Source organism: Mustela putorius, unplaced genomic scaffold (assembly GCF_011764305.1).
Source record: "Mustela putorius furo isolate JIRA1106 unplaced genomic scaffold, ASM1176430v1.1 tig00000275_pilon_pilon_pilon, whole genome shotgun sequence".
In the NCBI taxonomy this organism is placed as follows: Eukaryota; Metazoa; Chordata; class Mammalia; order Carnivora; family Mustelidae; genus Mustela; species Mustela putorius.
This window is the reverse complement of record NW_025421341.1, coordinates 23277250-23292665: the sequence shown is the minus strand read 5'-3', so window position 1 is coordinate 23292665 and position 15416 is coordinate 23277250. Positions and strand designations below refer to the sequence as shown.

At 54.3% G+C, this 15416-nt stretch overlaps 1 protein-coding gene across 10 annotated transcripts in view; it reads right to left on the bottom strand.

Moving 5' to 3' along the window:
• Nucleotides 1-8856, bottom strand: part of SPEG (striated muscle enriched protein kinase) — a 55961-nt gene extending 47105 nt beyond the window's left edge. For 3 of the 10 annotated variants that reach the window (XM_045078766.1, XM_045078769.1, XM_004762852.3), the window contains exon 1: nucleotides 8311-8851. In XM_045078766.1, the coding sequence (XP_044934701.1) occupies nucleotides 8311-8689 (379 nt within the window). In that variant the 5' untranslated portion in view covers nucleotides 8690-8851. Of the gene's footprint in view, nucleotides 1-464; nucleotides 508-1543; nucleotides 1641-3693; nucleotides 4922-8310 lie in introns of those variants that run through there. The other 7 variants (XM_013061617.2, XM_013061618.2, XM_045078770.1 and 4 more) reach the window with 6 other exon arrangements.
• Between the last annotated feature and the right edge of the window lie 6560 nt (nucleotides 8857-15416).

Sequence of the window (15416 nt, the reverse complement as noted above, 5' to 3'; positions counted from 1 at the left end):
AACCAAACCCCCAAACTGCCTCATGATGGGACTGGTACTCTCTGCCTAATCCTTTTCTTCTACTGCCGAATGGGCCTCAAAAGTGCCCAGTGATTAGGCTACGCAAAGTTTCCTTGGCCTATTTCCTAGCAGGTTCTGTGCCTCAGTTTCTCTATGAGTGCCATGACAAGCAGGAGCCATGTGCTGGGTTCCAAAGCATGGCAGTGAGCTCATCTCCACTTGGTCGCACAGATGGAGCACCCTGAGTCAAGACCCATGGTGGGGTGTGCTAGTGACACCCCCCTCGACCCCCTCCCCCCACAGCTACAGGGTACAGGGCACCCCCTTGAGTGAGTATGGATGTGTACTGGGGGAGCCCACATCTCATAGGCTGTCTTTAGGGCCTGGGCATGAAGCATGAAGAGACATGCACCAAGGAGAAGGAGTGGGCATGGGCTAGAGCAGGTAGCCTGTGGTCCACGCACCATGGGTGAGCCGGCCAAAGGCCCGGCGGGAGTGGCCGGTTTTCTGAAAGAGAAAAGCCAGAATGAGTTGTTGAGAGGAAGGCTCACTCCTGCTGTCCCTTACCTCCCATCCAAACTCTGTATTAAACAGAAATTCATTCCAGGGGCTTGGAGAGGAGGAGGAAGGTAACGCACAGAGGTAATGCACAGCTTTCCCTGCAAGGAATGTCTCCACTCTTCCCTGCCTTTCAACCCTTCTAGCAGGAGCTCCAGGCTACCCAGCTTGGCTCTGGGGAGGAGCAGAGAAGAAAGAAGAGAGGACAGCAAAGCTTCGGTCAAATGCTGGGAGTCCAAACAGAGGCTCACAGGACTGGGGACCTGAGGGACACCCCAGAGTAGAAGCTAGGAGACAAGATAGCAGGCTGACTGCCGTGAAGGAAGAGATGGGGGTGGGGGGGTGCTTGGATGACTGGGAGATGGAGGGATGAGGACACAGATTCCTGCTGGGGGAGGGGCGGATGGGGAGGACAGATACCTGAAATAGGTGTCAACCGGGCAGGGAGGGTGATGGGGGACCAGAGGGCAAGGTCCAACAAGGGCCAGAGCCTCACGAATGCAGAAAGGAGGCCTGGGTACGCGGAGAACAGGGCAGGGCTCCAGGAATTTATTGAGCTCAATCCCTGTGCGTGGCTTCCAGGAGCTCGGGAAGATGGAAGGCTCCAGACTGGGGGGCTGGGAAAAGCCGGGGCGGGGGGCCGTTGGATGGAAGAGAGGGGAGACCAGGTGGCAAAGAAGCCAGTGGACAACCCACGCCGAAGCTGCGGCCGGGGCCTCCCCGAGGGGTCGCGGGGGATTGCGGTCGACGGGGCCTGGTTGCTGGGGGTGGTCTGCCCTTCGGTGCGGGGAGGGGCCGCCGCCCTCGGCACACTGGCCCGGGAGCCCCCCAGAGCGTGCCCGGCGGCTGCCCCTCCGCCGCTGGGTGGGGCGGGCTCGGCCCCGGCGCCCCCTCCCCCGGGGCCCGGCCGCGGTGACCCGCCCTCCCTTGGGGCGCCCAGCCCTTCCCGCCCCCTCCCGGCGCCGCCCGCCCCCGGAGCCCTCACCTGGAAACGCTTCTTCACCCACAGCTTCTTCATGGCGGGGGAGGGGGCCGCGCCGGCGGCCGGGCGAGGAGGGGACGGGCGGGGGCGGGGCGGAGTCGGAGGCGGGGCCGGGGGCGAGCTGGGGAGCGGGCTGGAGCGGGCGCCGGTGGCGGAAGGAGCCGCGGGGCCGCGGGAGCCCGGGCGGGGGGAAGACGGCGGCGGCGGCGGCGGTGGCGGCGGCGGCGCCTAGAGCCCGCCCCTCCCCCGCCGGCCTGCACCCCACCTGGCGCCTCTTCCCTGGCCTGTTCCCCTGCGACCCCCGAGGCGGTGCTCACCTGCCTCCGGGTACCCCCACCCCGCACCTGCCTCCTGGGCCCTGGGCACATGGGGAAACTGAGGCACAGAAGGGGGTGCAGCGGTCCCTATGAGAGTTCGGGCCACCCTCTCATTGGCAGCCTGACGCGGCCTTCACGCCACCCCCACTCGCTCCCCGCGGGGCCGCTCTGGAAGGTCAGCCGCATCTCGACTTGCTCACTCCACAAACATGCGCACACTACCCTGTGCCAGTCAGTACCGAACTCGTGGCGGCTGGAACACGCCGCAGGGCCACAGCACCGGGTGGGGGCGCCTAGGTCACAAACGAGACAAGGGCCCAGGTGGGAGGGAGCTCCGTGCTGAAAGCAACTGAGACTATGAAAACCCCCAGGCTCCTCAGGAGAGCCAGAGAGGGGCCTGGAGTTTCCAGATGGTAGGTTCTCTGTCCTTGCCCCCTGCCACACACACACACACACACACACACGCACGCACGCGCGCGCACACCAGCTAAGGTGCCCAGAGATTCTCCTACTAGCCACAAATATGACCCACCTTCTCACTCATGGGTGTGTATACTCACCAAACTCTATTTGTCCTCCGCACCACTGTGCACATTTTGCAACCCGAAACTCAATTCTCTCCTCCCCCCAACAATCATTATAACTAAGTTTCTTAAGCATTAACTGAGTGCCAGGCACTTTAAAAATGTTCCCCCAGGAGTGCCTGGGTGGTTCAGTTGGCTGGGCGGCTGCCTTCTGCTCAGGTCATGATCTCAGGGTCCTGGGATTGAGCCACGCATCAGGCTCTCTGCACGGAGGGGAGCCTGCTTCCCCTCCCCCTCTGACTGCCTCTTTGCCTGCCTGTGTGCTCTGTCAAATAAATAAGTTTTTAAAAAAAAGTTCCCTCATTCACAACAACCTCTTATGAACACTGAACTGCCTCCATTTAACTGACAAGTGACTAAGGCTCAGAGACAGCCTATCACTTAGCCAAAGCCACACAGGTTCTGTGTCTCCAACTGTCCTCTCCATCCAGGTCCTCATCCCAGCATACACAAGCAGTGCCACTCACTGTTAGCAGATTTTACTTGGCTTCTGAAGTTATGTGAGTTTACGGACCACCCCCTTTTTAAGTTTAAAGGCATATCTTATACATTCTGGGTGCATTCAGGTGGTCCTGTTTCCCAGACCCCCAAAAGCAGATGTCACACGTACAGACACATGACTCGGGACAAGCACTGAGAGCGGACATGTGTGTGTCCATGTCAGTCCCAGCCAGAGGACTCTGGACACCCTCAGGCGCTCTTCCTGCCCACCCCCCAATACACCCACTCACAGATGGGGGAGCTGAGTGAGGAGAGGGGGTAACTTGAGCCCCTGTTCCCCAGGAGAATCCGAGGGGCTGGCACATTCCATAGCAAAAATAACCAGTGGGCAGCGGGCGTGAGTGACGGGACAGCTGGGCCGAGGACAGGCCTGTGGGATTCTGTGTTCCTGCTCTGGGTCTGCACCACTCACCCCCACTGGGCTGGCCTGGGGCATGCTTGCAGGGTGGGCCACCCCCAGCTGGCCCTAGATTGCCATCTTTTCCCCTCCGTGGCTGGACAGCTGTTCCCCTCTGCTATTTCCCCAAACCCAGACTTCCAATTTCTGCACCACCAGCCTTTACCCTTCCAGAAAAAACCTATCTCATCATGCCAGGCCTGATCTCTCACACAGACCTTCCTCTGAGCCAGGTGAACCCACTCCCTTTCTCTCTGCATCCTTTCTTTCTTGCCTGGAAAGTCCAATTTCTCCCTTCCCCCTTTTTGCTTATCTTGCTCTGCGTTTCTGACACACAGTAACATTTTTACTTACTTATCATGTTTATTCCATGTTGTCTATCTCCTCTCACTAGGATGTGATCTCTAGGAGGACAGGAACTCGAGGGATCCCCCTGCCCCATGGAGCCCCAGCACCTAGAGCAGTGACAGGCCCACAGTAGGCACTAGATAAAGGAGGAGGGAGTGGCAGAGCTGTGGGCGGCGGGGATAAGGATAGTAAATCTTCCTGGAACAGCTCATTCATCCAGCCATCCTCCCTCCTCCGTCCTGACCCAGAGCCTTTCCTAAGAAATAGCTGGAGAAGTGGCCATCTCGAGTGCCACTCAGGATCTTCCTGGGAGAGCCTGCCCTGGCTTCAGAAAAGTTCTCCTGCGTGGGCTTTGGCTACTTGGGGGCTTCTCTGCTCCTGTGCGCTGCTCCCACTCTGGCTCCTCCTCCCCTCCCTGCCGGGGACTGGACCTGAATGGATGGCACTCTCCCTACCCGCCCCAATTCCATACTCACTTTCCTCCTGGCTTTTCATCCAGACGTACCAAGGTCTGGTGGAAAAAAGTAACTGCAGAATATCCCTCAGCACAGGCTCTGGTGCATACCCCCACCTTTTCCTTGCCCTCTCTCCCTGTCTTCAACCTTTCCTCTCCTCTTCATGGCCTCAAGTCCCCAGCATGGGTCATGCCTACCTGTTGATCTTTGGCCCTTCCCATTGAAACCAGAGTCTTCCAGAAGACTATGAAATATCCAGCTAATGAGGCAAGCACTGTCAGCTCGACCCTTCTCTCAGCTGTGCCCTCTCCTCTTTACCGCCTGTCCTTTAAACCACCCCCTAGCCACACATGTCCCAAGTGTTGAGAGTGACACTTGTTCTGGTCACTTGATTTGCCTGCAGCTCCTCAGCCCGCACAGGTGGATATTCTGAAGGAGATGAATGCCTGCCTACTTTGGAGACAGGGCCAGGAGATGGCTTCGGGGATAGGGTTGGGAGAAGGATGGTTCATGATGAAAAATCCTTGCCTTAGTCTTCCCATTCTTCTCTTTCTGAGGACAGGCAACGTGGACCTGAACCCCTATAGTTCTGGCTCTGTCACCCCATTAGCCATGCGACCTCGGGTAAATTCCCTCTTGGGACTCCCATTTTCTCCTATGCATAACCATCACTACAGTAATCTGGGTTTAGAAGATTAAATAATGAAATGAGATGGGGTGCTGTACCCACATTAAGGATTCTCCAAGTAGCCTTCCCATCTGCTGTCTTCACTATTCTTTTTTTTTTTTTTTAAGATTTTATTTATTTATTTGACAGAGAGAGATCACAAGCAGGCAGAGAGAGAGGAGGAAGCAGGCTCCCTGCTGAGCAGAGAGCCCGATGCGGGCCTCGATCCCAGGACCCTGAGATCATGACCTGAGCCGAAGGCAGCGGCTTAACCCACTGAGCCACCCAGGCGCCCCTGTCTTCACTATTCTTATGCTTTCCTCATTTCTACACCCTAAATCCCACCCTCCTGTGTCCCATCCTCCAGATTCTCCAGCCGGCAGCCCACCTGTCTTCTCGAGGCCCCGCCCTCCTCAAGCCAGGTTGATATCCCTCCATCCTTGAGCGAACATCTCAGGCTTCAGGAGTGCCAGGAACCTTAGCATCACCGAGCCAGACAGCAATCCCAAGCCAGGAAACTGCCTCCTTCTGCAGCCAGGGCCTGGCTGGGTTTCCTCGAGATCCCTGAAGTTCTCCTGCTGTGGATCCCAACTGAGAAAGTGTTCCATGAGTAAGTCTGAGCAATGCTGAGCTGCCTGTCCAGCTACCCCTGACCAAGACCCGGAACTGGGCAGGTACTGGTTGAGGGGGAGGGATCACCTCACCAAAGCAAAGCCCTGCCCTCCCCAAAATATGTGGGAGAGTCGTAGTAGTTAAATGCATAGTTCTTTGTGGTAGGACAGACCTCCTTCCATCCCCGCTCAGCCACCTTCTCTCTGTACCACAAGAATTGCCATTTAATCCTCTCTACCAGCTTCCCCAGGGGTGCTGTGGGACTTAAATGATCTATCAGAAGATAGGATGGTATGTCACCTGCCACACAGTAGCGTGTAGTTATATTCATAAGCTAAGAATTATTACCAATTAGTAATAATTCTAAGACTGGTCTTGGGGCAAAGATTTCACCATTTGAGAAAAAGTTCTCAAATGTGACTTGCTGTAGCGCAATCCTCTTGCTGTATTAACATGACTGTCAAAAGGCCCCAGATCCAGTCCTCATGACACCCAGGGTCCTTTCCTCTGCCCACGCCTCTCAAACATGCTATTCCTGCAAAGTAGCCTGGAGACTGCCTTTGTGGCCTCTGTCTGGATAGGCATTCAGCCCTGCCAACCATGTTACCCAGCTTATAGAGGGATGTAGAAAACACATCTTGCAGGGAAACACAGCCATGCTCGGGGGGAGGGGGTCCAGCCTCCTATCACGCTCCTTACTGTGGGGGACCCCTAGCAGGTTAGGGGGCTCTCCTCCCAGAAAGAAGGCCTGGGCTACTGGCCATACAATGGACAGCTCCCCTCCTTTTCTTTTTTCTCTCTCGTCCCTCCAGAATCCCTTGAGTAGGGTGGAAACCAGAAGGAATGGGTTCTTAATTCTGGGGTGGCCATAACTAGCAATATGTCTTCTGGCAGATCTTCCTCCGTTCTGGACCACAGTGTCCTCACCTGTGAAAGGATGCATTTGGAGCTGCGGTTCTCTGTGGTCATTTCAAGTTGAGACAAACATGGCTCTCCTCAGGGCTTCTTTATCCTTCCCTAATAGCTCTCTCCACGGGGCCCCTGGGTAGCTCAGTTGGGTCAGGGATCAGTGGGCTAAGCAGTTAAGTGTCTGCCTTCGAGATCAGCTCGAGATCCTGGGATCAAGGCCTGCACTGGGCTCCCTGATCAGCGGGGAGCCTACTTGTCCCTCTACCCCTCCCCCCGCTGTTCGTACTCGCTCTCAAATAAATAAAATCTTAAAAAAATAGATAAATGAAATTTTTAAAAAATAAAATGAAATCTCTCTCCCCTAGACTGTATTCTCACCAATCTATCATATCCTTTGATTTGATTAATATTCTGTTTTCATTTCCCTTTGGCCGGAGAGGACAAGAGCTAAGATCCCCAAGGAGTCTGATCCTTCCTCAGCTCACAGCCCTGCGAGGATGGGTCCCTTCCCTGACTCCAGGCTGGGATGGCCTGTACCTGGCCAAGTACAAAGCCGATCAAGAAAAGCCAACCTTGACTCTCTCTGCCCCGTGGGCAGTGTCGGGTGAGGGAGAGAGCAGAGGTGCTGACACACAGAGGCTGAGCCCCTGCCGCATCTCCTGACATTCTGCTTCTCCGCCCCTCCTTTCCCCTCCAGCTACGGAGGTCTATCCCCCTTGTGCCTTCTCCTCGGCCTCCAGGGATGTACCCCCACCAACGCCACCCAGCTGGAGTGAGAACTCTCTCTTGAAAACGCCTGGGACACACTCAGTGATCCCCAAGCTCTTTGCCAGCCATAGCCTACTCCCCCAGAATTCTGCTTCTCAACACTCAGTCAGTCCAAGGCTCTGTCTGAGGCTCTGTCTGAGGCCTGCGGAACAACTGGCTGGCTTAGGGGCTGAGAAAATTAAAAAGGAAATGCAGATACTGACCCCAGGAGAATCTGCCCCGGGGGCCTGAGCCCCAGCCCCAGCAGGACCCTCAGTACCAGGCCCAGTCTTGGTCCCCTCTCTTCTGCCTCAGATCTTCACCCATGAGCCTGGCACTGTACCCCGACATGGAGAGGGTCCCAAGCACCAGCCTGAGCATCCCCCTTTCCTGCCCTCTGAATCTCAGGCAGACATGGCCCATTGGTTTTCATACCATACTCCACAAACCCTTGTCCCTCAACTGCGTGTACCACCAGGCCTTTCCACAGCCTGCACAGGTACACACACACACACTCATGCACACACACTCATGTACACACACACATGCGCACACATGCACACAGCCCCCCCCATGAACACACACACACAGGCTTCTTATGGATTCTCAAGCCCTCAAGCATGTGGGTTCTCATACACACTGGGGAGCCCCCAGGCCTAGGTCCTCCTCCTGGTGCTCTGTACCCTCTTCATACTCGTCTACCCACTGGCTTCTTCCAACTAGCCTGGCGCGGATCACACCCACACGCCCCAGTGGAGCTCAGACCCACCCCTCAACATCGCAGTGGGACCCGGGGAGCTTGCCCCTCTTTCAGACCTGTGCAGACCCATGAGGTATCTCAATTCTAGGTTACCCGAGCTGATAAAGACAATTTTCTCCAGTAGATTTTCTCTCCCGACAGGGAAATGAGGAGGCCTTTCACTTTGAAATTCCAGAGAGGCCTTAGTGGGGGCTCAGGTATTTGCTTACCAAATGCTGACCCTTGACCTCTGACCTTCCTGTGAGGAGTCTCTCTACTTTGACACCCCTCCCTGCCCCCCCAAAACACACACTTTCCTCTTGATTGGCACTTCTGGGTCTGTGGGGCCAGAAGCCAGAGCTCCTGGGAAGAGAGCTGGATGAACCGGCAACCTCCTCACGTGGCTCCTGCAGCCCTGGTCCCGGCTCTGAGCACCCCAGCCCACCAGACTCACCGCCCTCCCCTCCCCTCCCCTCCCCCCACCTCCCCATTACCTCCGACCTCCAGCACCGTGAGAACAGCCTCACAGGAGGCCTGGCCCCGCTCATTCTGGGCCCTGCAGCTGTACACTCCGGCATCCCGCGCCCCGCAGCTCCGCAGCCACAGGCAGCTGGGCTCAGGGGTCGGCAGGGGCAGGGGCTGCCCGTCCCGGAACCAGCTGAGGCTGGGCTGGGGCGTCCCGCTCACCGCCACCCGCAGCCGCACGTCGCTGCCCGCCAACACCGCCGCGTCCTTCAGGGGCCGCAGGAAGGCGGGAGCCCCGGCCACCGCCCCTCCGCCGGCCCCCACCTTGGCTCGCTTGGGGGGCACCCCGGGGCTGGGGGGTGCCCTCGTGCCCGTGTCCCCGCCTCGCGTGCCCCGGGCTTTCTGCATGGCCTCTGCGAGCTGGGCTGGAGGGGGTGGGTCTCTGGAACCTGACGGCCACGGGGGCACCCGCGGTGGGAATGGTGCCCTGGGAGATGAGTCCTGGGGGGCCGGCGCCCTGCCTTCCTGCTGCCCGCCCGCCTTCGGCCTGTGTTACCCAGAAGGTCACCAGGGCGGCGGTTGCGCCTCGGGGTCTATTTTTAGGCCCCCCGGCTCGGGTTGCGAGTGAGCAGTGGAGGGAGGGGGCAGCAGAGGAGGGGACTTGGACTCCTCGGCTCCTTCCCACTCTCCAGGAGCCCCTATCTCCAAGCCCCTGCTCCAACGGGGTCCCTGAGCACTTAGTCCAGATCCCATCCCCTATGGTGACCTGGCCTCCAGCCCACTCAGGAGTCTGGAGTCGGGTTACCCCTGGGCTTTATCCCATGGCCCTGTCACCCAGTCCTCAGGCTTCTGATTCCCAGCTGGAGGAGAGGGAGAGGAGGTGCTGGATGACATGTCTAAGAGGCAGATGGGGAAGCAGGCCCAAGTGGAGGTGAGCAGATAGCTGGGAAGAAGGACCAGTGGCCTCCCCAGCCTCCACGCCAGCCTGGTGAACTGTGAGCCTAGGAGCAGGGAGTTGGGTGGATTGAGGCTCCCAGATGGTCCTGCCCTTACGTGGTGGTTGACATCGAATGTCTCTCAACATCCAAGTTCTCATCTGTAAAAATGGATAGTTGGACAAAGGTTACAACAGACAGAGAAAGGTGGGAAGGACATTCCAGGCAGAGGAACAGCATGATCTAAATCAGAGCATGATGAAAGTAGATGACAAGTTCTAGAGTCAGAGGAGTTTGGAGGGATTGACCTGCAGGAGGGGTGGGGTGAGTGGAGGTGCTTGTTTGGCTCTCTAAGGTCTGATGGCAGTGGATGCTGCTGGAGGGTGTTAAGCAGCAGGCTAACATAGTCAGAGCTGTGTTTTAGAAGGATCCCCCTTTGGAACCATGGTACAGAGGGTGAACTGGAGATGATGGGGCAGTTGGAGGCCGGTTGCAGTGTGGTGCTTCAACGGGTTGCACTTCGACAAATATCAAGGTAGGACATTGCTGCTTTTAAAATTTCAAGCGAGGGACGCCGGGGTGGCTCATTGGGTTAAGCATCTGACTCTTGACCTCAGCGCAGGTTCTGATCTCAGGGTCATGAGTTAAAGCCCCACTTTGGGCTCTGCAATGGGCCCAGAGCCCACCCCACTTAGAAACAACAACAACAAAAAAACCCAACCAAACAAAAATAGAATAAAAGTTCAAGTGAGACTTGTTTGACAAACAGATCACAAGTAGGCAGAAAGGTAGGCAGAGAGTGAGGAGGAGAGGCAGGCTCCTTGCTGAGCAGGGAGCCCAGTGCAGGGCTCAATCCCAGGACCCTGAGATCATGACCTGAGCTGAAGGCTGAGGCTTTAACTCAATGAGCCACCCAGGCACCCCTGTTCAAGTGAGACTTGTGATGGAGCCATTCCATACCCGGACTGGTGGGGGTCACATGAATCTGTGTATGTGGTAAATGAACAGATAGAATTATACACACACACACACACACACACACGAGTGCGTGTAAAAGTGGTAAAATCTCAGGAAGGTGGGCGGACTCATGGCAATTTCCTGGTTGTGATATGGTACTGTAGTTACACAAGAATGTGCACGGACTGGGGAAAGCTGTCTGTATTATTTCTTATAATTCCACATGAATCTATAGTTATCGTAAAATTAAAAAGTTAGACAAAAGTTCAGGTGAGAGACCTACACCTGACCTTGAGCCTGAAGGGGTGAAGCCTGGGAAGGCAGAGAGGAGCCAAGGGAGGAGCCCTGAGTCATTCTGAGATGGAGAAAGGGCCTCACAATGTCACCTCATCCCCACCCTCACTCGCAGAGACTGAAGTTCAAGTGTGCTTGTGTGTGTGAATGCGGAGGGTACAGAAGAGACTGTTGAAGCACTGAATTACATCCACAGGGATTAAAAACCTTGAAGAATGAAATTTCTGTGTTGTTTGAATGCATTTAAACCTACTCTTTGTGCTATTCAGTTCCTCGGGTTTTGACAAATGCAGAGAAATTGTGCATCTTCTACCTCAAGACCATACAGAACATCACCCTAAATATTTCCCTGAACATCCCCTTTGTGGTCGACCACACCCCCGGCAACCACTGAGGATAAGCTGAAGTCTTACGCATGAATGTGATTCTAAAAGGTAAAAACGCGGGGGAAGGCTTCACAAGCAGATGGAACATCAAGAACAAAGGAAGAGACTATTTTATTTTTAAAAATTTTTTTAAGGATTTATTTCTTTATTTACAGAGAGAGCGCGTGTGTGCATGAGTCAGGAAGAGCCAAAAAGTGAGAATCTTCAAGCAGACTCTCTGCTGAGCATAGAACCTGAGGCAGGGCTCCATCCCAGGACCTTGAGATCATAACCTGAGCCAAAACTAAGAGTCTGACACCCAATGGACTGAGCCACTCAGACTCTCCAAGACTATCTTAAAAACAAAAACAAAAAACAATAACCCAGGGCACCTGGGTAGCTCAGTGGGTTAAGGCTTCTGCCTGCAGCTCAGGTCATTATCCCAGGGTGCTGGGATTGAGCCTCCTCCTCACTCTCTGCCTGCTGCTCTGCCTACTTGTGATCTCTGTCTGTCAAATAAATACATAAAAATCTCAAAAAAGAATTAATAAAACCCAAAGCCATCTAGCACTGGACCTCAACAAAATTGCTCAGAATGCATGCGGTGGGTGGTCTGTAAAGCTTGGTTGATTGGTTGGTGGGCTGGTCGGTTGAATACACGAACTGTGTGGTCCTGAGTGAGTCACTGAGCATCCTTCAGCTTCAGTCTCTTCATCTATAAAATGAGGTAGCTCGACTCAGGGTGTTTTCATTCATTTCACAAACATTCTTGAGTTCCTCCTTTGTGCCCGGTACTGTTCTAGGCAGTAGGGATAGATAGAGCAGTGAGCAAAACAGACAAGGATTCCTGTCCCTATGGGGAAAACGGAGCAGGGGAAGGGAGATGGGAGAGTGACAGAGCTTGCACTTTCTAATAGGATGGCTGGAGCCTCGCTGGGAATGACTGAGCCCATCTTAAAGGACCGAGGAAGCAAATGGTGCAGATGTCTGGACCGGACTGCTTCAGGCAGAGCGGGGAATGTCCCCGGCAGGCTCCGACAAAAACCATGGCACCAGTGGGGCTGGAGGGAGGGGTGGGGAGGGTAGAAACATGAGGTCAGGTGGGTAGCAGGGGTCGGAAAGCCTAGCATCTTGTAGGCCATGGCACTTTTGTTCCATGTGAAAACCGGAAGTCATCTGAGAGGATTGTGAGCGGAGGAATTACATGATCTGACTTAGGTTGTTGTGATGGCTTTAAATTATTATATTAAATATTAAAATGAATATTAACTATTTAAAAGGGCCTGGCACAGGGCCAGGAACATGGCTTGTGTATCTCCTGGCTGAGTTTCTGGAATGGGGGCATCCACTGATGTGTGCTCTGGGGTTGTGTGGGCCTGGGTAGGGAGGGCACCGGCCGGGTGAATCGCTGGTGCCCTCTCCTGGAGGAGCCCACACTAGCTGTGACCCTCAGACTCTGGCCACGCCTGCCACCCAGGGCAACTGGCTGCAAGGCGCTCATCTGTCCCTCAGAATGGGCCCCATAGTGCCCTGCGACCTGGCGCCGGGCTGGGTGTGTGCTGCCAGTCAGCCCTGCCTCGAGATCACAAGCCTATGGTGTCATGGAAAGAGATCTGGACTCCAGAGGCCAAGGAGCCTGGGGTTGGTTCTCCTCGGCCACAAGTAATGCTGTGAGACCTTGGCAGTTCCCCTCACCTCTCTGGGCTGCCGGTCACATGAGGCACTGCGCGCCTGGCACATGGTGAAAGGTCAGTGAATGTTCGTTGGATCCATGAAATGAAGTGGGGGCCATCTGCCTTCCCAGTAAATATTTAACTTAGGGAAAAGTAAATAAAAGTGCTCAGTGGGTATTCATTGAACAAGTACTTAAATATTTAATGAGCACCTTCTATGGAGCGAGCCCTCTCCCCGGCACCAGGGAACCGGTGATGAGGAAAACGATGAAAACCTTCCCCTCGGTTAGCTGGCATTCTGGTGCTGAACCTGAGCCTAAGTGTCCTGGGCAAGCAGGTGAGGGGAAGAAGAGGGAGGGGTGAGTGGGTGGGAGGAGAGGGCTCAGGGGGGCAGGGGAAAGAGTGGACAGAGAGAGCAGGACAGTGTCCACTGAGCCCTCAGTTCTTGGTTTAGGGACACATTTGCCTCCCATGATCCTTCCTACCTCACCCCTTGCATGGGGACTGAGTTGGTCTAGAATGGGTCCCCTGGGTCCAGTGAGAAGCTAGTCAGCCTCCATGAGCTCTCTTGTTTCCTTGTGATGTTTGGAATCTTACAGGAGAGGATGCGAGAGTGAGTGTCCCAAGAACAGGCAGGGGTTTCGCCACGGAGGTGATGGGGTGCATATGTATGACCATATGGAACCCAGATCTTTTTTGGCTTATTTTGTCCATTTTGAGGAGCACCATAGAGCCATGTTCCCCTGCCCTAGAGTCCCTGCCTCATAGTCCAGCTCCCAAGAAGATAGCCAAAGCAGAAGACTTAGAACCAGAGAACTTCTACTTGGGGTTTTTTTTTATGTTTTTTTTTTTTTTAAGATTTTTTTTTTTTAAGATTTTATTTATTTATTTGTTAGATTGAGAGAGAAAGAGAGCACAGGCACACAGAGTGGTAGGCAGAGGCAGAGGGAGAAGCAGGCTCCCTGCGGAGCAAGGAGCCCGATGTGGGACTCGGTCCCAGGACACTGGGATCATGACCTGAGCCGAAAGTAGCCGCTTAACTGACTGAGCCACCCAGGCGTCCCAGAGAGGGAGAACATAAGCAGAGCGAGAGGGAGGTTCCCCACTGAGCCAGGAGCCCCACGTGGGACTGGATCCCAGAACCCTGGGGTCATGACCCAAGCTGAAAGCAAACACTTAACCAGCTGAGCCGTTCAGGCATCTCCCCACCACCACCCCCGCCCTTTTTTTTTTTTTTTTGGAAGATTTTAAGTAATCTCTATCTATACCCAGCGTGAGGCCTGAACTCATAACCCCAAGATTAAGAGGCAGATACACTCTACCACCTGAGCCAGCCAGGCACCCGGCATCAGAGGTCTTTTATTCCCGGCAAGGCTCTGCTCAGAGAATGCTTCCCCGCGGAGACACAGGCTGGGTCTGAGCCTCCTCTCTTCTCTGAACAAGTGGGCAATAGTCACAGGAGACAGATGTGTGCCGAGGAGGGAGGCTTTCTGACAGACAGAGCTACCCCCAGCTCCAAGGGCTCAGGAGGTAGTGTGTTCTCCGACCAGAGACGTTGAAGCCCAGCTCGGTGACTGCTGATTTAGGGTGAGGCTGGGAGACGACTTCTGGGTTACGGACGTCACTCCCTGGGGGACTTACCATCTGACTCTGAGAGTCTAAGATTCCTAGATTCTTTCCACTTCAGTGACTAGTCTGCACCTCAGCTTTTTTGGAGGGTAGGGATGCCTCTAAGACCTTCCCTGACCTATGCACCCCTTTGTGCTTTATGGGCTTGATGAGTTAGATGAGTGAGTGTACTCATTCAAGGGAAAGAAGAAATCGCTGAGAGGCTCCTGAAATTACTCGCAGATACATACACCACCTCTTCGCCACCCGAGCCCGGCCTCACCCAGACATCTCTTTCACAGAGAGACCAGCTCAGGGATGGGAAGCCCCCCACTGTCCCTCCTCCTATATCCCAGGGTAAAGACATAACCAATGCTACTTGTAATTTCACTTGGAATTCCACTGTGGGCTGATGGGAGTACTTCTAGGGTTTTCAGTGTTCATCCCACTAGGGCACTAGGGGGAAAGAAATGATCACAGGTCACCAGTGGCAGAGGGTGGAGACCCGGGATGTGTCCGCAATGCTCCCCAGGCCAAGCTGAAGAGTACCACAGAGAAGGGGGCCTTCTTATAGGGACGAGCTGCTGAGCCCAGAGGGAAGAGGTGATTTCCGAGCAAAGGGGGCATCCAAGGAGAGGGAGAAAAATAGACACACCAGAGAGGCTTTGGAAGTTTCTGGAAAAGGCCAGTTAGGAAAGTCAGACTAAGGAACTTAAGACTGACTAAAGCTCTATTAGGTTTTGGATTCTTTCTTTTTTTTTTTTTCCCTCCTACAGATTGTCTGAATTTACTATTTTTATGATTTCTACCCTCTTCCCCTCTCTTTTAAAGAGTTACCTCCTTGATCTGTGAGGACTAAGTTGAAGGTGGAAGCCTATATGGATCTATCAAGCTTCCTAAATCTTGGATCCATCTGAAATTTATTTTTTAGAAGGAGTGAAAAGAGACAGGCTTCACTCCCATCCCCCCGTGGCTACCCAACGGCCCCCAAGTCTATATATTGAATCATTAAGCATCCCCCACAGAAACCTTTAACATATCCATGTTAATATTTTGTTCCAGGATTTCCTTTTTTTTTTTTTTTTTTGTATGTCCTCCACTCCCCTCCCCCATGCTTACCAAATTCTCCCCAAATTTCCCTTTTGTATTTTCCTTGAGATTGCATTGCATTCAAAGTCTTGGTTAACATAGACTGAAATGATATCTTCAGAGAATTTCATCTTCTCCAAAAATAAGATAGAACTTTCTATTTTTCTTAACAGTGTTGTTTTTCCTGAATCGGTCCTTGTCCACAGAAGGTGCT